The sequence below is a fragment of the Bos indicus x Bos taurus genome, chromosome 20 (genome assembly GCF_003369695.1).
Source record: "Bos indicus x Bos taurus breed Angus x Brahman F1 hybrid chromosome 20, Bos_hybrid_MaternalHap_v2.0, whole genome shotgun sequence".
Taxonomy (NCBI): domain Eukaryota; kingdom Metazoa; phylum Chordata; class Mammalia; order Artiodactyla; family Bovidae; genus Bos; species Bos indicus x Bos taurus.
The window spans coordinates 18,428,049-18,452,185 of record NC_040095.1 but is presented as its reverse complement, the minus strand read 5'-3'; the positions used below and the strand labels follow the sequence as shown (position 1 = coordinate 18,452,185).

At 40.6% G+C, this 24,137-nt stretch overlaps 1 protein-coding gene across 1 annotated transcript in view; it reads right to left on the bottom strand.

Moving 5' to 3' along the window:
• The window catches only part of DEPDC1B (DEP domain containing 1B), a 91,704-nt gene that overhangs the window by 40,987 nt on the left and 26,580 nt on the right, over positions 1-24,137 (bottom strand). Inside the window, exons 3-5 of the mRNA XM_027520380.1 lie at positions 10,814-10,949; positions 6,524-6,651; positions 3,144-3,274 (exon numbers count right to left, since the gene is read on the bottom strand). Of these exons, the coding sequence (XP_027376181.1) occupies positions 3,144-3,274; positions 6,524-6,651; positions 10,814-10,949 (395 nt within the window). The remainder of the gene's footprint in view (positions 1-3,143; positions 3,275-6,523; positions 6,652-10,813; positions 10,950-24,137) is intronic.

The window sequence follows — 24,137 nt, the reverse complement described above, 5'->3', positions numbered from 1 at the left end:
TTATGAAACAAGTTCACCAAATACCTTTCAAAAAACAAAAAGGTGAATTCTGTTATGTCCAATGTTCAATCACTTTACAAGTTTCAATTTTCAAAATGTCTTAAGGCAAGAAAGTGCCACTGACATATCAGTATAGGCTATCAGGATTAGGACAGCCTTAAAATAATAATGACTTCCCTGGTGGCTCAGACAGTGGAGCATCTGCCTACAATGCGGGAGACCCAGGTTCAAACCCTGAGTTGGGAAGATCCTCTGGAGAAGGAAATGGCAACCCACTCCAGTACTCTTGCCTAGAAAATCCCATAGAGAGGAGCACGGTAGGCTCCTACAGTCCATGGGGTCACAAAGAGTCGGACACGACTGAGCGACTTTACTCACTCACTCAAAATAATGGTTAGCATTGCTACAAAAACCCCAGCTGAACTTTTTGGTGCAGAGTCTCTTCCCCTGGCCCTGCCACAGACATCTGATGGACCAGCACGCATGCTTCTACTGGACACCTTCTCCACTGTCTGTGAAACTGCAAAGACCCTGGTTGACTTGTGTTAGAGCTAATGAACCTGAGGCCTATGAAGTGCTCTCTTCTTTCTCAAGTATGTACTTAATAAAACAAAACTGATCATCCAGCTGTGGCTGGAAGTATTCATGTCTGCTGTACTCAGGAGACTGCAGAAGGATTTTAGAAGTATTTCAAAGGCTATAGCCCTCTGATTCCATGTAACTTAATTTTATACATTGATTAACCTGACAATTCAAGAAGTCGCAAAGCTGTTTATTTCTGTTTCCTAACATTCTCCATTCCTGATACATGGGCTTTAAAGGAAAACTGTTTCAGGTTTCAAAGACACATTCAGCTCCTGTCAAGAAACATGACCTAGAAAAACCTCTTCCCTTCTTACTGCTCATACTCCTTCTAGGCCAGCTCTGCTTGCTGCCCAGGAGCCTCCAGTGCTTCATTTAATATTAATTTATAAAAACCTGAAAGTATTATACCATCTTCCCACAATCAAAGGTCATTCTAGCTCCAGCTAATTGCTAGGATCAAGAGTTTGAAGCAAGTTCAATTCAGTTCAGTCACTCAGTCATGTCCGACTCTTTGCAACCCCATGAAACGCAGCACGCCAGGCCTCCCTGTCCATCAGCAACTCCCAGAGTCCACCCAAACCCACGTCCATTGAGTCGGTGATGCAATCCAACCATCTCATCCTCTGTCGTCCCCTTCTCCTCCTGCCCTCAATCTTTCCCAGCATCAGGGTCTTTTCCAATGAGTCAGCTCTTCGCATCAGGTGGCTAAAGTATTGCAGTTTCAGCTTCAACATCAGTCCTTCCAATGAACACCCAGGACCGATCTCCTTTAGGACGGACTGGTTGGATCTCCTCGCAGTCCAAGGGACTCTCAAGAGTCTTCTCCAAACCCACAGTTCAAAACCATCAAATCTTTGGCACTCAGCTTTCTTTATAGTCCAACTCTCACATCCATACATGACTACTGGAAAAACCATAGCCTTGACTAGACAGACCTTTGTTGACAAAGTGACATCTCTGCTTTTTAATATGCTGTCTAGTTTGGCCATAACTTTCCTTCCAAGGAGCGTCTTTTAATTTCATGGCTGCAATCACTATCTGCAGTGATTTTGGAACCCAGAAAAATAAAGTCAGCCACTGTTTCCACTATTTCCCCATCTATTTGCCATGAAGTGATGGGACCAGATGCCATGATCTTAGTTTTCTGAATGTTGAGCTTTAAGCCAACTGTTTCACTCTCCTCTTTCATTTTCATCAAGAGGCTCTTTAGTTCTTCTTCACTTTCTGCCATAAGGGTGGTGTCATCTGCATATCTTTATTGCATAGGTTATTGATATTTCTCCCAGCAATCTTGATTCCAGCTTGTGTTTCCTCCAGCCCAGCGTTTCTCATGGTGTACTCTGCATATAAGTTAAATAAGCAGGGTGACAATATACAGCCTTGACGTACTCCTTCTCCTATTTGGAACTAGTGTGCTGTTCCATGTCCAGTTCTAACTGTTGCTTCCTGACCTGCATATAGGTTTCTCAAGAGGCAGGTCAGGTGGTCTGGTATTCCCATCTCCTTCAGAATTTTCCAGTTTATTGTGATCCACACAGTCAAAGGCTTTGGCATAGTCAATAAAGCAGAAATAGATGTTTTTCTGGAACTGTCTTGCTTTTTCGATGATCCAGCAGATGTTGGCAATTTGATCTCTGGTTCCTCTGCCTTTTCTAAAACCAGCTTGAACATCAGGAAGTTCACGGTTCACGTATTGCTGAAGCCTGGCTTGGAGAATTTTAAGCCATTACTTTACTAGCATGTGAGATGAGTGCAATTGTGTGGTAGTTTGAGCATTCTTTGGCATTGCCTTTCTTTGGGATTGGAATGAAAACGGACCTTTTCCAGTCCTGTGGCCACTGGTGAGTCTTCCAAATTTGCTGGCATATTGAGTGCAGCACTTTCACAGCATCCAATGTGGATCCATCTCTTATTCAGGGGAAGGAATTTTTAAATCAGTCTGGGGACTCTGGCTCACTACAGTTACAAGCACTTTATTTTTCTTAATCAAAAACCAGGACAGGGAGTTGCTAAATGTTTATTTTCCCCAATTTGTAAACTGGCTTGGAGTAAAAAGGTATAAAAAAATTAAAGCACCTTCAACATCTAAAAAGCTACCTTTGTTAAAAGAAAAAGGGGGGGAATGATATAAACCAAGACTATCTCAGAAAATCTGACACAAAGACACCATAATGAAAAGGTCAATGAGAGCTCTGAAAATCAGTCAGGCCCCAGGACCACCTAAAAGGTGACTCAAAGAATCTATTAGGCATTAAACTTACCCACTTCTCAGGGATTTTCTGGGGATGATAAAGAACCACTTTATACTACCATGTGGCTACCACTGAACTAGCCTCTAGATGGATATGGCTTAGACCTTCACTCCTGGCTATTCACCTTCCTACGACATTTTCTGAATACAAACAATTAGTATAAAGGTCTTTGGAAGTAAACTAAAGCTATACATAATAAGCAGGTAAACTTATGTAGAGTTTACAGAAAGGTCAAATAGAAGCAGATGGACCTGTACAGCCGATATACTAGGTCAACTGAGAACAAAATGGCTTTTATGCACTTACTTGACTTGTCATCAAGGATAACAACTCCTTGCTTGCTCACACTGTATACATTATGGATGATGAACTTGGAGTTGACAAGTTTAATGTCTAAAACCTCTTCTAAGGAATCCAGGCCAAGGATTTTCTGTAAACTAAAAAGACAAACAATGATTATATTAATTACTTTTTAAAAATCATCTGCCCAAGACCCAGCACTATAGAAGATCTTTAAACTGTGCTGTTTTCATGTGTTTCACCTGATTTTTATGGGGCAAAAAGGCCAGACATTGAGTATATAAAACAAACTTAAAAGAGACCCTTTTGTCATTAATGTACTACTTCACTAATTTAAAAGCATAACACACTGAATGTCAAGAAAATTATTTTTTAACTTAAATATTATAATAACAAAAACTAGCTTAACCAATGATAAGAAACTGCTACGAGTATATCTTTATAAAATTTCTTTTAAAAAACCTGCTATCATATTGTTAACTTTAGTTACCTACTGTATATCATATATCTAGAAGACCAAGTTTTCCATTATATATTTCATTAAGCTTAAGATTTCAGTGTAACTAGAAAGTTTAAAAACTTTACAACACTAATTATTAGATAAATGCAAATCAAAACAAGTCACCACCTCACACACTAGTCAGAATGACCATCATCAAAAAGTCTACAAATAATAAATGCTATGGAGGGTGTGGAAAAAGGGAAACCTTCCTCTACTGTAAATGGGAATGTAAATTGGTGCAGTCACTATGGAAACAGGGTGGAAGTTCCTTAAAAAACTGAAAATAGAGTTACCATATGATCCAGCAATCCCACTCCTGGGCTTATATCCAGAATAGATGAAAACTCTAGTTCAAAAAGATATATGCACCCCAAGGTTCACTGCAGCAATATTTACAACAGCCAAGACATGGAAGTAACCTAAGTGTCCATCGACATATGAATGGATAAAGATGTGGTACATATACACAAGGGAATATTACTCAGCCATAAGAAAGAATAAAATATAGACATTTGCAGCAACATGGATAGACCTATAGACTACCACACTAACAGAAGTGAGACAGAGAAAAACAATTACATGATATCCCTTACATGTGGAATCTAAAAAAATAATACAAATCAACTTATTTACAAAACAAAAATAGACTCACACCAAAGGTTACCAAAGGATAAAGGTAACTTCCAGAAAGTTAGAGATACCGAGGGAATATTTCATGCAAAGATGGGCTCAATAATAAAGGACAGAAATGGTATGGACCTAACAGTAGCTGAAGATATTAAGAAGAGGTGGCAAGAACACACAGAAGAACAGTACAAAAAAGATCTTCACAACCTAGATAATCACGATGGTGTGATCACTCACCTAGAGCCAGACATCCTGGAATGTAAAGTCGAGTGGGCCTTAGAAAGCATCACTACGAACAAAGCTAGTGGAGGTGATGGAATTCTGGTTGAGCTATTTCAAATCCTAAAATATGATGCTGTGAAAGTGCTGCATTCAATATGTCAGCCAATTTGGAAAACTCAGCAGCCAATTTGGAAAACTCCAGTCCTGGCCACAGGACTGGAAAAGGTCAGTTTTCATTCTAATCCCAAAGAAAGGCAATGCCAAAGAATGCTGAATCTACTGCACAACTGCACTCATCTCACATGCTAGTAATGCTTAAAATTCTCCAAGCCAGGCTTCAGCAATATGTGAACTGTGAACTTCCAGATGTTCAAGCTGGTTTTAGAAAAAGCAGAGGAACCAGAGATCAAATTGCCAACATCTGCTGGATCATCAAAAAAGCAAGACAGTTCCAAAAAACATCTATTTCTGCTTTATTGACTATGCCAAAGCCTTTGACTGTGTGGATCACAATAAACTATGGAAAATTCTGAAGGAGATGGGAATACCAGACCACCTGACCTGCCTCTTGAGAAACCTATATGCAGGTCAGGAAGCAACAGTTAGAACTAGATATGGAACAACAGACTAGTTCCAAATAGGAGTACGTCAAGGCTGTATATTGTCACCCTGCTTATTTAACTTATATGCAGAGTACATCATGAGAAACCCTGGGCTGGAGGAAACACAAGCTAGAATCAAGATTGTCGGAAGAAATATCAATAACCTCAGATATGCAGGTGACACCACCCTCATGGCAGAAAGTGAAGAACTAAAGAGCCTCTTAATGAAAGTGAAAGCGGAGAGTGAAAAGGTTGGCTTAAAGCTCAATATTCAGAAAACGAAGATCATGGCATCCGGTCCCATCACTTCATGGCAGATAGATGGGGAAATAGTGGAAACAGTGGCTGACTTTATTTTTCTGGGCTCCAAAATCACTGCAGATGGTGATTGCAGCCATGAAATTAAAAGACGCTTACTCCTTGGAAGGAAAGTTATGACCAACCTAGATAGCATATTCAAAAGCAAAACCTTGTCAACAAAGGTCCGTCTAGCAAAGCTATGATTTTTCCAATAGTCATGTATGGATGTGAAAGTTGGACTATGAAGAAAGTTGAGCGCCAAAGAATTGATGCTTTTGAACTGTAGTATTGGAGAAGACTCTTGAGAGTCCCTTGGACTACAAGAAGATCAAACCAGTCCATCCTAAAGGAGATCAGTCTTGGGTATTCATTGGAAGGACTGATGCTTAAGCTGAAACTGCAATACTTTGGCCACCTCATGCAAAGAGTTGACTCATTGGAAAAGACCCTGGTGCTGGGAAAGATTGAGGGCAGGAGGAGAAGGGGACGACAGAGGATGAGATGGTTGGATGGCATCACCGACTCAGAGAACATGGGTTTGGGAAGACTCTGGCAGTTGATGATGGACAGGGAGGCCTGGTGTGCTGCGATTCATGGGGTCACAAAGAGTCGGACACAACTGAGCGACTGAACTGCACTGAAAGGATAAACACCAGGAGGAGGGATAAATTAGGAGTATGGGATTAACAGACATATACCACTATATACAATATAGATAAACAACAAGGATTTACCATAAAACACAGTATATTGAACTATATTCAATATCTTGTACTAACCTATAATGGAAAAGAATCTGAAGTTGTACACCTGAAACTAACACAATATTATAAATCAACTACAGTTAAATTTTTAAAAATAAAAATATTTAACCAGTAGATATTTTTGGTCCTGTGGGCAAAAGAAAAAAAAAGAACTTTTAAAGTTCTATTCTTAATTAGTATATAAATGATAATAGAAAATTCCCTGAATTCAGTTAAGGTCTGCTTGCTAAGCAGGATAGGTGCAAATAACGCACTCAAAAGTTGAGATTTTTATACACAGTTTCAGAAAATTAAGTATGCAGAGAGTAGCAGAGAAGCAAAACAGAAAAAAACAATATTAAAGCTCTCATTAATATCACACGCACGTACTATGATAACGTCATCGACTTCCAGATCTCTTCTACATTGGCCTCTGTCACCTGTCTGCGGTGGACAAGACGGCAAGCCGGCACCTCTCCAATAGCAATACTGTGACGCTTGTACCACATCTCAGGATTCTAATTGGGGGTGAGGGAGCCGAGAAAGACAGAAAGAGAGAACAAACATTTCAGTAGACAGTGGTATCATTTTATAAAAACGTCTTTGATTTGGTTCTTTTTAAACTTGATTTAAATAATCATTTTAATTATAAACTAACTTTCTTTGCATGGACTACAGAGTAATAAAGCATAACTCGTAAAGATCAGATCAGATCATAAATGAATAGTAAAGAATTGCCAAAGGCAATGGCACCCCACTCCAGTATTCTTGCCTGGAAAATCCCATGGACGGAGGAGCCTGGTGGGCTGCAGTCCATGGGGTCGCTAAGAGTCGGATATGACTGAGCGACTTCACTTTCCCTTTTCACTTTCCTGCATTGGAGAAGGAAATGGCAACCCACTCAAGTGTTCTTGCCTGGAGAATCCCTGGGACAGAGGAGCCTAGTGGGCTGCTGTCTATGGGGTCACACAGAGTCGGACAGGACTGAATCGACTTAGCAGCAGCAGCAGCCAAAGAACTATAGCAATAAGAATGACATTAGCTATTTTCTCCTGTGGGAGTGCCAACTAACCAGTGAAGTAGCAGTGATAAAATTTCATTAATTCAAAATTAACTTGAGGAATATCAATCCAAATTCACACACTATTCAAATTAAGTGACTGCTTACAATAACATTAAAGTCTATTACTTTCAAGAACTCTTTAAAAAAAAAAGAAAAGGTCAAGTAAATACAATGTTAGATAGCAGTCCTGAGATCTTAGACATCTGAAGAAGGCAGGAAAAACAAGAGCTCTACAAGGACATCTGGGTATGACCAGGAAGAAAAACTAAAGTCCAAAGAGGTTAAGTAATTTGCTCAAACTCACACTGCTTTAACACTTCAATATTCTTAGCATCTCCCTTCTCACATTTAGGCTACTAAACAGAAGTCTTAAAACTCCCTTTTGGTAATCACAGAGAGGAACTTTTGAACTTTTAAAGGCAAAACATGTAAGAAGTCATCTACAAAGTGCTTTTTTTAATAAAAGGTTGGAAAGTTGTTCTTTGATATGGTTTTGGGGTTTGTTTTTGAGAAGTACTGAATTGCAAAAGAAACTTGAAGATCATGTGGATTTGTACTTTTTTTAAAACTATCTAAATTAGGTGTTCTCTTTTGAAGGCAGGAGTGTCAGTTGTTGCATTTGCCTAGCAAATTCACTTCCAGTTATCTTAAACAAATATTCAATTATTTATCTGTAAAGATACTGCTAATTAAATTGTTTACACATAGAACAAAAAAGTTGAAAACATGTTATAATACATATCTAACCATGAAGGACTGGATAAATATAGTACTTTACAGACAAGATGCAGATATTAAAAATTATACTGAATGTCTAATAACATTAAAAAATTGACAGAACACACTGTTCTAAGTGAAGAATATAGGCAACCAAAACAGCACAGCATGATCTCATTACAGTGTTAAAACATGCATAGTAGTGGGAGCTCAACATGTCTATGTGCCACTCCAGACAGATAGATATCCTTGCTGGGCAGGACAGGTGTGCCCCCGCAGCAGGGCATGGAGCCCCACAGCCTGCACCAGGGTGTCATGTCCCCCCCCACCCCCACAAAGCCTCATAACCAAGCAGAATTTCATGCTGATGAAGCAGCAGGCCACGGGGGGTAAGGTCTACAGCCAGCCCCCCGACATGCGCTCCCCACAGGGCTCCCTCCTGGGCCTCCCACCCCAGCAAAACCTCATGATTTCCCACCACCTGCGGCAGCGCAGTGTGTCTCTGGACAACCAGATGGGCTACATCCCAGCACCGGGTGGCATGGCCAACCTGCCCTTCTAGCAGGCCCCGTGAGGGGCTGGACCTGGGGCCATATTGCAAATATGACAACCTTTAAAAAAAATGCATAGGGAAAAAATAAAAGAGTTAATATTAATTCTCTCTGGATGACATTATGAGTAATTTTTTTCTTCTGTCTCTATCTATGAACAACTCTATTAATAACAGCAATAACAATTAACAGTTTTCCAAAGTCTGTGTGCCAGGCACTCTTGTAAACACACTATAGATATGACGTCACTTGAGTCTTATAACCATCTTACCCCTAGGGGTGTCATCATCCCACTTTTACCAAAAAGAAAACTTAGACACAGACACAGCAAATGAAACAGAGAAACAAGCTTGCATAGCTAATAAACGAAAAACCAAGATTCAAACCCAGTAGTCTGCTTCCAGAGCTCTCTCTCTACCTGCTGCCTGTCAGTAAACACAAGAAACTGTTTTATTTGCTGCACCTCATTTTATTTTATATAATGGCTGGGCAAGAGAGAGGACAGGACAGAACAAAAACAAACCAACAGGCAAAGTGGAGGCAGAGATAGAAAGAGGGAAAGTAAGATAAAAAAAAAAAAAAAAGGGAAGACGAACTCAAGTCCTTTAAGAAAGATGGACTGTTTCTCTGTTGACCACTAACATCATCAATCTAACGACTGCATTGAGGCCCAACCAAGGAAACAGATCCTGCTCTGCCATTTTTCCTCTGGACACTTCACAAGAAGCAGAGCCCAAGCATTAGAGGAGCCGGAACAAGCGAGGAGCTCAAACCTCCACCACTTAATTTAAGGTTAAGGCAAGAAAAGACAAGAGCAAGGTTATCAGAAATATACAGATAATCAGGGACATGACAAGCTATGGGGGGATGGGTGAGGAATCAGAGTCACTGGCAGATGACTTCAGGGTTGCTGAAAATGAGACACTGAAAATGGACGAGAGAAGACACTGTCTTCTTCATTGGTGCATGAAAATGACTAATGTGCAGCTAGTCTTCCTAGAGGTTCACAGAACCACAAGAGCAGAAAAGGGAAGTTATTATATTGATGACATACATACACATTAGTTTAATATGGGGTTCTACCTGTTTTGTATAAACACCACTAGATAATCTTACAATGAAAAAACATCTGCTGAATAACCACTCTACTGATTGGGGTCATATTAGGTGTTTAAATACAAATGTTTTTTAAAAAAACAAACCTGATTTCATGGAGCTTATATTTTAATTTTCTCGAGCACAGAAACTATCAGCTAGAGCTTAATTAACTTCTCCTCATTAGTAATGAATTAAATGATCCTCAAATACCCTTTGTGCTCACTCTTTCAGAGTAGTCCCTCCTAATCACCTATCACTGCATGAGCTCTTCTGGAGGAAAAACTATATCACATTCAACTGCATCTGCAGAACCTGGCACAGTGCATGGCACACAGCAAACAATAAATGTTCACTGAATGAACAAACTAATGACTTTAAAATATGACCTCTCATCTAACTTCCAGGGCCATTACCTCCCTCTGCCTGTTAGACATTTCCATATAATATCACCTATCTTTATCATCAAGCATAATTAAAACTACATTCATCACTGTCCCTGACAAATCTGCAAGTCCACAGGGAGTCCCCATTTCTGTCACTGGTCTCACTCCTGAATTATTTCTGATAAAGGCTAAGCTGCTTAATTATTCTCTCCAAACTGAGATACAGTATAACCACATTCAATCTCATTGCCTAAAAATGTTTACAACACACCTCTGCAAATGTAGGAACTGGACATCTAGTCCTATAAGACTAAATTAACTTAAAACATGGTTGTTAGTACAATTCTTAAAAAAAAAATTGCCTATAGAAGTTTTTGTCTATATTTTATTTTTTAGCATTATCTCAATCTTAGTAGTTTTCTATTGGGGATATTTCAAGAGAAAAGTACGCCCCCAAAAAGGCAGTTTATTCTACAATGTGCTTAGGTTCTCCAAACTATACCTTTGTTCATATTATCAGAGCTCGGTCCACAATTCTCCATGTCCCAACCTTCACACTTTCAACGGGTAATAATTATAACAAAGTTCAGGAAGAGGAGACAAAAAAGGAATTGAGGAAATTACAGAATAGAAAAGAAAAGGAAATTATAAGGGAGTTTTATGAGAAACCTGCTCAGTCTAAATGTATGAAAACGGCTACCACCTATTCGGTCAAAGTGTCAATGGGTAAGAGTGAAAAAACGCAAAAGCCAATCTTCTTGTGCTACCAGTCTCCCTAACCAACAAAAAACTGGACTAAGCCTAATAGTTCACAGACTTTTTCTAACTCTCCCGCTGCTAGTCCACCGGCTTCTATAATGGCACTTACCATCACAAGTGGCCTCACTGGGATGTTCTCTTGTGAAGTGCCTGGTGGGGGATCATCCCATTTTGGAAATTCAATAACATCCTTTTGATACGGGGGCCTCTTTGGATAAGGTTTCAGGGGTGAAGAAGGAGGAAATCTAAAAACCAAGAAGAAAATTTCTATTATTGCAGTCAGTGGGAAACATAGATATTTAACAGTAATCCCCACTTCTTGTACCCTTGAGAATTTATATAATTCCAAACTCTGGATAATCAATTCATACTTACATCATTACACACATCTAATTACCCAACAACATATGATTTTTAAGAAATATCCATCCATTACATCCATCAAATAACCTTTATGAAGAAAAAACAGAAGCCAAACATGTGACACATTTTAAATAAATAAACCTTGGTCTGTCACTTGATTTTCATGATTAAAGATGCTTTTAATGGAACCCTAACCCTAGAAAGTCATTTCTTTCACCCAGCTCAAAACCCTTACTGCCATCTAACTCCAGCTGAAATTTTTAGCTGATAAGTATGCAAGTAAGTTTCCCTGGTAGCTCAGATGGTAAAGAATCTGCCTGCAGTGTGGGAGACGTGGGTTCAGTCCCTGGGCTGGAAAGATCCCCGAGAGGAGGGCATGGCAACCCACTCCAGTATTCTTGCCTGGAGAATCTCCATGGACAGAGGAGCCTAAAAGCTACAAGTCCACGGGGTCACAAAGAGTCAGACACAACTGAGCGACGAAGCACACGTGCACGCTGAAATTACTGATAGATAAAACTTAAGTAATACTTGCTGACGAGATGAACATTAGAACAAAAATCATCTGGCCTAATATTTATTTTCGTAACTATTTCTAATAAAGATTAACCCTCCTTTCCTTGAATATCTAACACTTCACACTGAGATTGAAGCTACAGTCTCAAATTTCATCTTGGAGGAGACAGAAAGCTTCCCAGGATCCTGTGCTGCGCTTAGTCTCTCAGTCCAACCTTCTGAGACCCCTCAGACTGCAGCCTGCCAGGCTCCTCTGCCCATGGGGATTCTCCAGTCAGGAATACTGGAGTGTGTTGCCTTGCCCTCCTCCAGGTCCCAGTATCCTTATTCTGCCATTTATACCCCTTCTCTGCTTTTATCCACCCTAGGTATCATCACTCCATGGACAAATACATAGAAGTCTAAATACAATCTGACTCTCTTTAAACTGGTCTAGGGCATACCTCATAAACAACAACAGAGGCAATTAAATATATATTTATCTCCGAGCGTCTTTTTCTGTTAGCTTGCCAGAGAAGGATATATTGTACTGCGTTGAAAAAGTAACATAAGAACTCTAGTTCTTAAAAGTTGACATAGAAATCAATAGATAAAGACTTCTATTTTTATTTTTTATTTATGTAAGCCAAACTAAAGGCTTAAAATCTTGTCCATGATATCCATAAACAAGAAATCCAAATAAAACATAAAAATACTATTCATAAGGCAACTGCAGAAATAAGGAAATTTTAAATGTCTACGGTTTGCAAGGAAAGTCTCTATCAAGGTGAACCAGAAGAATTATAAATAATAAGAGTACTATGGAGAAACATTTCAAAAACAGTCACAATAGACTTCAAAAAGGATGACTAACACCCCACTCCAGTACTTTTGCCTAGAAAATCCCATGGATGGAGGAGCCTGGTAGGCTGCAGTCCATGGGGTCACGAAGAGTCAGACATGACTGAGAGACTTCCCTTTCACTTTTCACTTTCATGCATTGGAGAAGGCAATGGCAACCCACTCCAGTGTTCTTGCCTGGAGAATCCCAGGGACGGGGAAGCCTGGTGGGCTAATGTCTATGGGGTCACACAGGGTCGGACACGACTGTATCGACTTAGCAGCAGCAGCAGCAACAGAGAGTAGTTGAGTTCCATCTTTTGAAAAGAACACCCAAAAACCGCACTTTATTTGAAAAGTCAGTTTTGAGTAAGGAAAAAAATGAGATCTGGAAATTATTAAACTAAAGATAAATAAACTGAAAGACAGCTTAAATTTTTGGTAATCAAGTTACCAAGGCAGGTATTTCCAAACAATTACAAATTATAAATTAAATGAATCTCTAAAACTGGTGAAAGTTATTCTGCTTTGTAAGTAAAGGCTGGCTTGCTGCTGCTGCTAAGTCGCATCAGTCGTGTCCGACTCTGTGCGACCCCATAGACGGCAGCCCACCAGGCTCCCCCGTCCCTGGGATTCTCCAGGCAAGAACACTGGAGTGGGTTGCCATTGCCTTCTCCAATGCATGAAAGTGAAAAGTGAAAGGGAAGTCGCTCAGTCGTGTCCGACTCTTCGCGACCCCATGGACTGCAGCCTACCAGGCTCCTCCGTCCATGGGGTTTTCCAGGCAAGAGTAGTGGAGCGGGGTGCCATCGCCTTCTCCAAAAGGCTGGCTTACCACAGTCCAATCCTATTTCTTAGAAGCCAACAATCACATCCAAAATATAGCAAGTGTGTGCACACACATGCACACAAATACACACAAACTCTCACATTCATATACATATGCATGCACGCACGCTAAGTCACTTCAGTAGTGTCCCAACTCTCTGCAACCCAATGGACTGTAGTCTGCCAGGCTCCTCTGTCCATGGGATTCTCCAGGCAAAAATACTGGAGTGGGTTGCCATGCCCTCCTCAAGGGGATCTTTTCAACCTAGGGATCGAAACTCTATCTCTTATGTCTCCTGCATTGGCAGGAGGGTTCTTTACCACTGGTGCCACCTGGGAAGCCCTGACATACATGTAATAATTCCAGGGAATTCACAGACCACCCACCTCTCAGTCCTTTAAAAATTAAACATAATCCCTACTCCCATTCCATCACTCAAATCCACTGCTTACTTCTTTTCTCCATTCCCTCACTACAGTGTGAAAAGTATAAACTTGAGTTCCAGCCTTAGCTCTCTCACAAACTGTCTGTTTGTCCTTTGGAAAGTGGGTGTCTCTAAATCATAGCTTTTTCACTTTTAAATAAAGGAATTAAATTGGATGATCCATACGTTTCCCCCTAGGTTCAAAATACGTTGCTTGTCTTCCCACACTCAGAAAAAAAATATCTTCCCTGGACCAAGGCAACCTTTCTTATGTGGAGAACTGTGACCAAAAAGATACCAGGGAGTCACCTTCTTCCCCTGCCCTGACAAGATGAGGTCTGCGCTACAACATCCGCAGCTATTAACATCAGTAGCTGATGCAGTTACCGTCATACCTGACTGGCAATCTGGCAAGAGACAAAATGCAGAAGAGCTCCCTCTAGTGGACTACTTGTATTTTGTGTATTCAAAGTTTTCAATTTCTAACATTTTAATCTTGTCATCTGGGGCTTGAAAACCTGTTAGAGATGATCTATTCAAATGTCACATTTTTCACTTAGGGAAATTAAGGCCCAAAAGAGGAACACAACTTATTACAAGCCTCGCAGCTAACTGGCCAAGAGAGTAAATCTTGCACAAAAGATTTGCAAACCTTTTAATAAGAAAATTATAAAGTTTTATTAAAAGGTATCAAAGAATTGACAGAAATATCATATTAGTGAATAAGAGGATTCAATATCATAAAATATCAATGCTCCTCATGAAGATATAAAGTTATAATGAAATTCCAACCAAAATATAAGGTTTTTCATGACACATGATAAACTGATTCTAAAATTTATATGGAAACACAAATGGCCAAACATAACTAAGACATTCATTCTTAAAGATGAAAAACAAAGTGAGGTGACTTACTCTACCAACTTTAAGCTAGTTAATATAATATGGTAGGACAAAACTGGTGGTATGGGCCATGATTTCTCAGTTTCAGCATTACTGACATTTGGGGCTGGATGATTCTTTGCTGCGGGAGGCAGTTCTGTACATTGTACGATCCTCAGCAGTAAGCCTGGCCTCTATTCCCTAGATGCTAGTAGCTCCTTCTTCCAAGTATGACAGTATCGTCCCCTGCAGAATAACCCCCAGTTGAAAATCAGGAGTGCAAAAAGGCAATCTAAAACAAACACACACATGTTTAGAAACCTGATTTATGACAGAACAGACATTACATATCAATGAAAGAGAACCGACTGTTCAATAAAGAACTCTGATGCAATTGGTATCCATTTGGGAACAGTGAGGCTGCACCCCTGTGGCCAACATAAGTCCCAAAGATGTTTTGCAACAATACCTCCCACCTACATGCGCTTCTGCAGTGTGATCCTGCCACTTCCCTAACAAGAGGTAGAGTCGATTTGAGTTAGGGTGAGCCGTCTCTAATTACTTTGATAAAAAGAAAACGGCAGAAGTGACAGCGGCAGTTCTAGGCACTAGCCTTTAATCGGCCTGAAACTTTTCTTCCTGTCTCTTGGAACCTGCGCTCATCACTCACTCTTGCAAAACTCTCTCTTGGAAACCATTCATCATGTAAGAAGTGCAACCACCCTGAGCCCAGCCCACTACCCTGTGAGATGCCTAAGTGACAGGAAAGAGGCCTGAGAAGATGAGAGTCTGCATGAAAAGAAATTGAGGTCAAGGAGCACAGAAGTTCCAGGCTTGTGGATGGGCCTCAGCAGTACCAGCTGATGTCCAGCTAACCCCTTCCTAAAACCCACAAAATTACATAAAAATTACAATGATTGTTTTAAGCCACTAAGTTTGGGCATAGCTTTATTAAACAACAACAGATAACCAGAACAGTAATGTGTGGCATCAGGGCCAGGCAGTGAGTGGAGGCCTAAAGGGTCTCAGAGACACATGTTAGTGAAGGCTGGAAGAACAACGAGGACGAGGTTGTTACTGGAAGATGGAGAAAGGCCCGTGTTACACAGTTACATAAAGTTCAGTTACAACTGACACTTTCAGTAACAAGGTAAATACAAAAGGCAGGCCTGGCTAAGGAGTCTTCCAGGATGAATGGTCAAAGTGCCAACTTATTCCTTTTAGCCTTGATAACAAGATTTAGACAGAGAAAGATAAACTAGAGAAGGAACTTTTTAGCTTTTAAGCAGAATTTACAGGAACTATAAAGGAGTCATGACTTGATGATTCAAAAGTAAAGCTGTTTCTACCCCTAATCTCTCCCAGCAAAAGGTTCTCAAAGTAAAAATGGCCTTATAACAAATATCAAATTCAAGCTGTTTCTAGTATAAATTATTGTCTCAGAGTAATCACAAGTGTGTGGCTATAAAACTTTTGCTATAACCTCAGAAAGATTTAGGGCAGTACCTTATAAAGCAGCACTTTAGGAATCTTAGAGTGTTTTACCACAGCAGACTTAATAACAGAATAGAGCCTATCTCAAAGAGATTTATGAATATGACTTTTGTCTGATGGATTAAAGCACAATAAGATTCACAGAAATAGTACTAACAGAATCACCATTGGTTTCAATAGGCAGGTAGCTAGGTATGAGCAGAGAAATGGGAACAGAGGACAGGTGGCAGGAAACCATACATCTTAAAAACAGCAGGTGCCCGTGGGCAGCCAGAGAAAAGCAGGAACCTCCAAGCTGACAGGAAAGCACATATTTTGGGTCATTAAGTGTCCTGGAAGCAGACAAAGAAATGTGTGGAAAGATGGGAATCTCCTGAGTCCAAACATAACCTGTTGCTCATTATGTTCCCATTACAATAAAAGCAGACTTACAGATAAGAAGTTCCCATTATGCACCAATACCATGGCACCTCTGATCTAAGCTGAAGTGAAAAGTCAAAGTGTTAGTCCCTCCGTTGTGTCCAACTCTTTGCGACTCTGGACTACAGCCCACCAGGCTCTTCTGCCCATGGAATTTTCCAAGTAAGAACACTGGAGTGGGTTGCCATTTCCTTCTCTAGGGGATCTTCCCAACCCAGGGATCAAACCTAGGTCTCCTGCATTGCAGGCAGATTCTACACCTTCTGAGCCACCAGGTAAACTAAATAAGGACAAAAATCCCTCCTCCCCTTGGGAAGATGGAGCTGGGATGAAAATCAAGGAATACAACCCCCAAACTCCTCCTTCCCCAGTGAATATTCCACCCCTTCATTTGTATGGCCCTCATAAACAACTTGCCAAAGAAACCTAGGGCAGCAGCTCCATGCCTGTCTGCTTGCTCTCCCTCTGAGAGCAGGTCCTTGCTTAAATAAACTCACTTTACTTACTTAACCTCCCTGCTTTATCTCCAAATTCTTTTGAGACAAAGAAAAGAACCTTAAATTCACCAGGAGCACATTCATCTGGACTAAACAATTTCAAAAAAAAAAAAAACTAAGAATCTCAAGCTTTTATAAGCAGGAAGCATCTTAGAAAGCTATTCCACTGCAATCATGGACCAAAATGACTCAGAATTTAGAACTAAGAGTACAAGGGTATAGCCAGGAACCACACAGAACCCAGGAGGCAGAACTGTGACCTAATCAAGGAATAGCAGTCATGTCTCAAGTACATAACAAGTGCTACCTATGAGTTCAGTTCAGTCGCTCAGTCGTGTCCAACTCTTTGAGACCCCATGGACTGTAGCATACCAGGCTTCCCTGTCCATCACCAACTCCAGGAGCTTACTCAAACTCATGTCCATCGAATTGGTGATGCCATCCAACCATCTCATTTTCTGTCATCCCTTTCTCCTCCTGCCTTCAATCTTTCCCAGCATCAGGGTCTTTTCTAATGAGTCAGTTCTTCACATCAGGTGGCCAAAGTATTGGAGTTTCAGCTTCAGCATCAGTCCTTCCAATGAATATCCAGGACTGATTTCCTTTAGAATGGACTAGTTGGATCTCCTTGCTATCTCAAGAGTCTTCTCCAACACCACAGTTCAAAAGCATCAATTCTTCAGCATCCAGCCTTCTTTATAGTCCAACTCTCACATCCATACATGATTAATGAAAAAACCATAGCTTTGACTAAACGGACCTTTGTTGACATAGGTCAATAAATATAAATAAATTTTGAGAGTTTTGACGAAGGGGGTGAATGTAGTTTCAAAATAAACGTTTTTGTGGTCAGACTGTATTTTTCAAAGATGACCACAATAATATCTCCCATTCTTTATGCTTCTTCCACAGTGTGGCTTTGACACTCTCCATCAACAGGAGGAGGTTATTTTTCTCTACCTCTTTGAATGTGAGTGAGCCCCATAATTCTTTTGACAAATAGAACAGACAGAAGTGACACTGCGAACTCCAGGCATAGATCTTAGCTGCTTGGCAGTTTCCTCTTCTTGCCTATTGGAAATACTAGCTCTTGGGATGCTCATTCTTGGAATACACCTCTTACAAGTCAACAACCACATAAGAATAGCAACTACCCAAAGCCCATCATGCTGCAAGAAGCATTACCCATACAGAGATGTCCTAGAGGATAAAAGCTCATGTAGAAAAAGAAAGGAGCAAAGATGCACGAAGGCACCACATTTGTGAGCAGAGAAAGAAGCCATCTTGGAAGTGAATTTTCTAGCCCAACTAATGCCTTGTGGATAAGGGGCATCCTGCCAGCTGAGCTCTTTCTAAATTCTTGACACAAAAATCATGAGCTAAATAAAATGGTTGCTTTCAGCCACTAAAGTTTGGGATAAACTGTTTTTCAACAATAGAAAACCAGAATAACCCCAAATTCACACTATGAATAAGAATCATATGGGCAAAACCATAAAATTTAGGGCACTGGGACTTCCCTGGTAGTCCAGTGGTTAAAAATTCACCTTCCAGTGCAGGGGATGTGGGTTCGATCCCTGGTTGGGGAACTAAGACTACTGAGCCTGCACACTCTGAAGCCCTCACATCACAACTGGAAAAGCCTGCACACCACAGCAAAGACCAAGTACAGCCAAAAAGAAAAAAACTTAGGACACAATATAAGACAATCTCTCTCTGACCTTGGGCAATAAAGGAATTCTTTTTAAGCAAGATATAAAAACCATAGGGTACAAAAAGCCTGATACATTCATTCATATCACAATTAAAAACTTTTCTGTTCATCAAGACACCATATGGTGAAAAAAAGGGAGGTTTTATAATCTATATAACTGACAAAGGATTAATATCCAGAATACATTTTTTTAACTGCTAAGGATTTATGAGAAAAAACAAAATCCTATTGAGAAGACAAAAGACATGAAGCAGGCATTTCCAGGTATGGAATCAGGAATGATAAAGAAACATGGAGTGGGGGATAAATTAGGAGTATGGGGGATAAATTAGGAGTATGGGGTTAACAGATACATACTATCATATATAAAATAGATAACAAGATTTACTGTATACCACAAGGAACTACATTCAATATCTTGAAATAATCTATAACAGAAAAGAATTAATATATATACATATATGCTGCTGCTGCCGCTAAGTCACTTCAGTCGTGTCCGACTCTGTGCAACCCCATAGACGGCAGCCCACCAGGCTTCCCCGTCCCTGGGATCCTCCAGGCAAGAACACTGGAGTGGGTTACCATTGCCTTCTCCAATGCATGAAAGTGAAAAGTGAAAGGGAAGTCGCTCAGTTGTGCCTGACTCTTCGCGACCCCATGGACTGCAGCCTACCAGGCTCCTCCATCCATGGGATTTTCCAGGCAAGAGTACTGGAGTTGGGTGCCATCACCTTCTCCGAATATATATGTGTGTGTGTGTGTGTGTATATATATATATATATATATATATGAAACCAAATCACTTTGTTGTTGTACACCTGATACTAATACAAGATCATAAATCAACTATAATTCAATTAAAAAAAGACACTGAGAATCCCACGGACAGAGGAGCCTGGCGGGCTATGGTCCATAGGGTCGCAAAGAGTTAGACAGGACTGAAGTGACTGAGTGCAAGCACAAGCACAATCTCATTAGTAATTAAGGGAATTCAAAAAAATATCACAATAAAGTATCATTTCACTCTTAACAGATCTGCAAAAGCTAAAGTCAGTCAATAACAAATTACTTCCTACTACTGAAATAAAGGGCTTCCCTGATAGCTCAGTTGGTAAAGAATCCACCTGCAATACAGGAGACCCCAGCTCAATTCCTGAGTCAGGAAAATCTGCTGGAGAAGTGCATAAGCTACCCACTCCAGTATTCTTGGGCTTTCCTCGTGGCTCAGCTGGTAAAGAATCCTCCTGCAACGAAGGAGACCGGGGTTTGATCCCTGAGTTGGGAAGATCCCCTGGAGAAGGGAAAGGATACCCACTCCAGTATTCTGGCCTAGAGAATTCCACGGACTGTATCATGGCGTCACAAAGAGTTGGACATGACTGAACGACTTTCACTGAAATAAAAATTAGCATATTCACTATGGAAAACAATTAGCACGACCTAGTAAAGTTGAACTTGCACATATGAACATACACATATCCTGTATACTAATTCCATTCCTCAGTAACTGAGTAACCTAAAGATACACTCACACATATGCAAGGATGCATATCCACGAATGTTCATGGCAGCATTGTTTATAAAAGCAAAAAACTCAAAATAACCCAAATCTCCACTGACAGGAGAAAAAGACAGATTATAGAGATTATACTGATATAAGAGAACATGTAACACAGCTGAGGAAATTCTAAGAACTACAATTAAGTATACCAATTGGATGAATCTCAAAAACCATGAAAAACAAAAGAACAAGTAAGAGAACATACACTCTTTGATATCTTTAATATAAAGTCCAAAACAAAGAAAAGTGTTTCAGAAACAAAAATAGTATTTAAGGAGACAAACCTAAGTGTTAAAACAATAAGCAAGCAAATGATTAATGCAGATGTCAGGATATTGAGGACCTCTCCAGAGAAGAAACTGTGGGTAATAGGTGTTTGCTTTATTATTCCTATATAAATTGTTAAAATATAGTTTATACACTCTTGCATGAGAAATGTATTTCTCAAAATTGAGGACATTCAAATAGAGCAGAACTCTCTCTAGTGGAGGGGCTCCCATCGTGGCTCAGACAGTAAAGAATCTGCCCACAATTCAGGAGACCTGGGTTACGTGCCCTGGGAAGATCCCCTGGAGAAGGGCATGGCTACCCACTCTAGTACTCTTGCCTGGAGAATTCCATGGAGAGAAGAGCCTAGTGGGCTACAGTCCATGGGGTCACAAAGAGTTGGACACAACTAAGCAACTAACACCTTCACTTTCTAATGGGCAACATTTGTCTTTATTTTAAAAACTATAAGGAATTCTCTGGCAGTCCAGTGGTTGGGATTCCTCGACTTCACTGCCAACGGCCTGGGTTTGATCCCTGGTTGAGGAGCTGGGATCCCACAGACTGTAGAGTAGGGTCAAAAAATAAACAATAAAATACAAACTACAGATTTAATCCCAAGATAATCATGGATTCCAAAATTATAAAGTCCCCTTAGAAATGATCTAGCACAAACTCCATATCTGTACACTGAAAAATCTGAAGCAAGAAAAGGAACTAACCACAGTTAATCATTCAACTAACCAACGCAGGTCTCCTACTGCTGCCTCAGTTGCCAAATACTAGTTGGAAAAAAGCAATTAAATAATAATCCATACCCAAACTACTATCCTTTGACAAGTGTACTCTAAATAAAATCGAATTTATTACCTAATCAATCAATCAACATTCCAGGGCATCTGAACACTAAGGAAAACAATTTATAAATCTTAATAAATCTGATTCATAAATGACAGGAGATGGAATGACTTAAAGTGCTTTCCACAATACATGCTAAAAATTTTCCTTTAGCATCTGCAGAAATCTGCAGCATCCCCAGCTTTTACTCTTTGCCTTAGTAGCCTGAAGCCTTTGTATAAAAAAGCCAGCCCAGTAGTGATTATTACAGGAGCTGATCTCTCTAAGACCACTGTTTCCCAGAAACCCGTAGGTTAGGCAAATTCACAGTATTTTGCTGGGTTTCACTGTGCTCTATAAACCCATTCAACATATTTTTTGAGCCCAATAACAGTATATAGTCCTGTATCACTTAAATCCTGAAAAACTACCAATGATTACATCCCACGATTCTGCTTAAATGTGTAGCAGGAGCTAAAAGTATTTGAGGGAAGGAGGAGATATACAGGCTTCCTTGATAGCTCAGTTGGTAAAGAATCTGCCTGCAATGCAGGAGACCGAGTTCGATTCCTGGGTCAGGAAAATCTGCTGGAGAAGGGATAGGCTACCCACTCCAGTATTTTTGGGATTCCCTTGTGGCTCAGCTGGTACAGAATCCACTTGCAATGTGAGAGACCTAGATTCAATCCCTGGGTTAGGAAGATCCCCTGGAAAAGGGAAAGGCTACCCACTCTAGTATTTTGGCCTGGAGAATTCCAGGAGAGAATTCCAGGAGAGATGAAGCTGGAAAAAGTTATTTGATACACTAAGGAATTCTGAACTATAAGCTCAGAAATTATTCCGCATTCTGTATGAATAAAGATTCCAACATAAGTAAATGACCAAATGAGTATTCTTAAGGAGGGGAGAGACATGATCTGATCTGAAAGAAATTCTTGATTTAGATTAGCAATAACTATTTAGAAAATAAATTCCATTTACAACAGAATAAAATATATTAAATATTGATGATAAAAAATAAAGAAATGCACAAGTTTTCTACAGGGAAAACTACCACTATTTATAACAGCACACACAAAAAATGAACTACTTAGATCTAAATCTAACAAAATTTGTGAAGTCTGTATATTTAAAGCTATAAACACTGCTGAGAGATTTAAAACCTAAATAAACTGAGAGATATACCATGGTAATTTAGAAGACTCAATTTTGTTATCAAAAATCCCCAAACTGACCTACAGATTCCACACAATTTCATTCCAAAATCTCAAAAAGAAATTTTTCCAAAAATAAACAATTTGATTCTAAAATGTATATGAAAAGGCAGAAGAATTAGAATAGCCAAAACAACTTAAAAAAATAAAAATTAGAGGACACTGTCTGAATTCAAGATTCACTAGAAACCTACTCTAATGGAGACAGTATGGTACTGGATACAAGGTGGACATACAGAATGTGTACGAGTTACGTCAGAGGGCTCTACAGTGCTGGGTCCAATACACACATGAATACCTGCCCAGGACCAAGCGGTGGACGCAGGAACAACCCTACATACCATCTTTCCCATGACCCATCCCTAGGACCCTGGGCTCTGCAGTTACAAGTCCCATCCTCCAAAGAGAAGTAAGTTCTCCTGCCAGGATCTGGCAGAGAGCAACAGGCAAGAAGAGGAACCCCTTACCGTAGCAGGAGTAATTGATCCTGACCAGCAGAAGGAAGCAGGGCTGCTCTTACCCTGGGGGCAGGAAGGAATGAATACCCCCAGGGCACCTCGTGCTCCCCTCCCCCACTGCACTGTGAACAGGCACTTACACAAACATCATGCCTGAGGAGCGAATGGTTACCAAGGGTCTAGATTCTCAGAATGAACTTCCAGGTCACACTTCTAGGTAAGCCACCCAAGTCTGCCAATGTGACAGCTGAGGGTGGGGGCATCGACCATGGAGAGTAGAGAAGGGAGAGAATCTGCACCAGTCTCAGCCCTGAGACCATGAGCTACAGCAGCAGAATGTAATTTCCATCTCCTAGATTTTGCCTCAAAAAAAAAAAAAAAAAGGCGCCCAAGAGCCAATCTGTGCGGCACAAGAAAGGATGGTGCCCCGACTCGGAGAAGCACGACTCACACCCCTCTTCAAGAGCAGCAGCCTCTAGGACAGCCTCCAGCCTCTAGCTGTTGCACCTTTCAGGCTTCCCCCAGGATGCTTCTAGCACATCAGTGAGCTCAGTGCGGGTACTGGAGCCAGGTCAGTCCCACCAGAAGACACAAGACTCCCCCAGCAGGTAACGCTTGCCCAAGGACTTCCCCTTCACATCAGCCGGGCCGAGACTGAGACCTTTTCAGAACTGTTCCCTGTGGGCTTGGCCCTCGTTCCTTAACTCCTCTTTCCTTTCTTTTATCTTTCCCAGGTGCTTCCCCCCAACCCTGGCATTATGATGCCTGCATATCCACTGCCTTCCCGGTGAATCCTTCTCTTCTTGGAGGACCTGAACCTACAGAATCTTCTATTAATGTGCACTCCTTTCTGTGTGATACCTTCAAATCAATTCAAACAATCTAAGCGCGTGCTGCGTATCAGGCATGTTTCCATGACTTCTGTAAACCTAGTCTTATAACCTACAGGCTTCCCAGGTGACTCAGTGGTAAAGAATCTACCTGCCAAGGCAGGAGACACAGAAGACTTGGGTTCGGTCCCTGGGTCTGAAAATCCCCTGGAGAATGAAATGGCAACCCACTCCAATATTCTTGCTTGAAAAATCTCAGGGACATAGAAGCCTGGAGGCATCGCATGGGGTGGCAGAGTCAGACACTA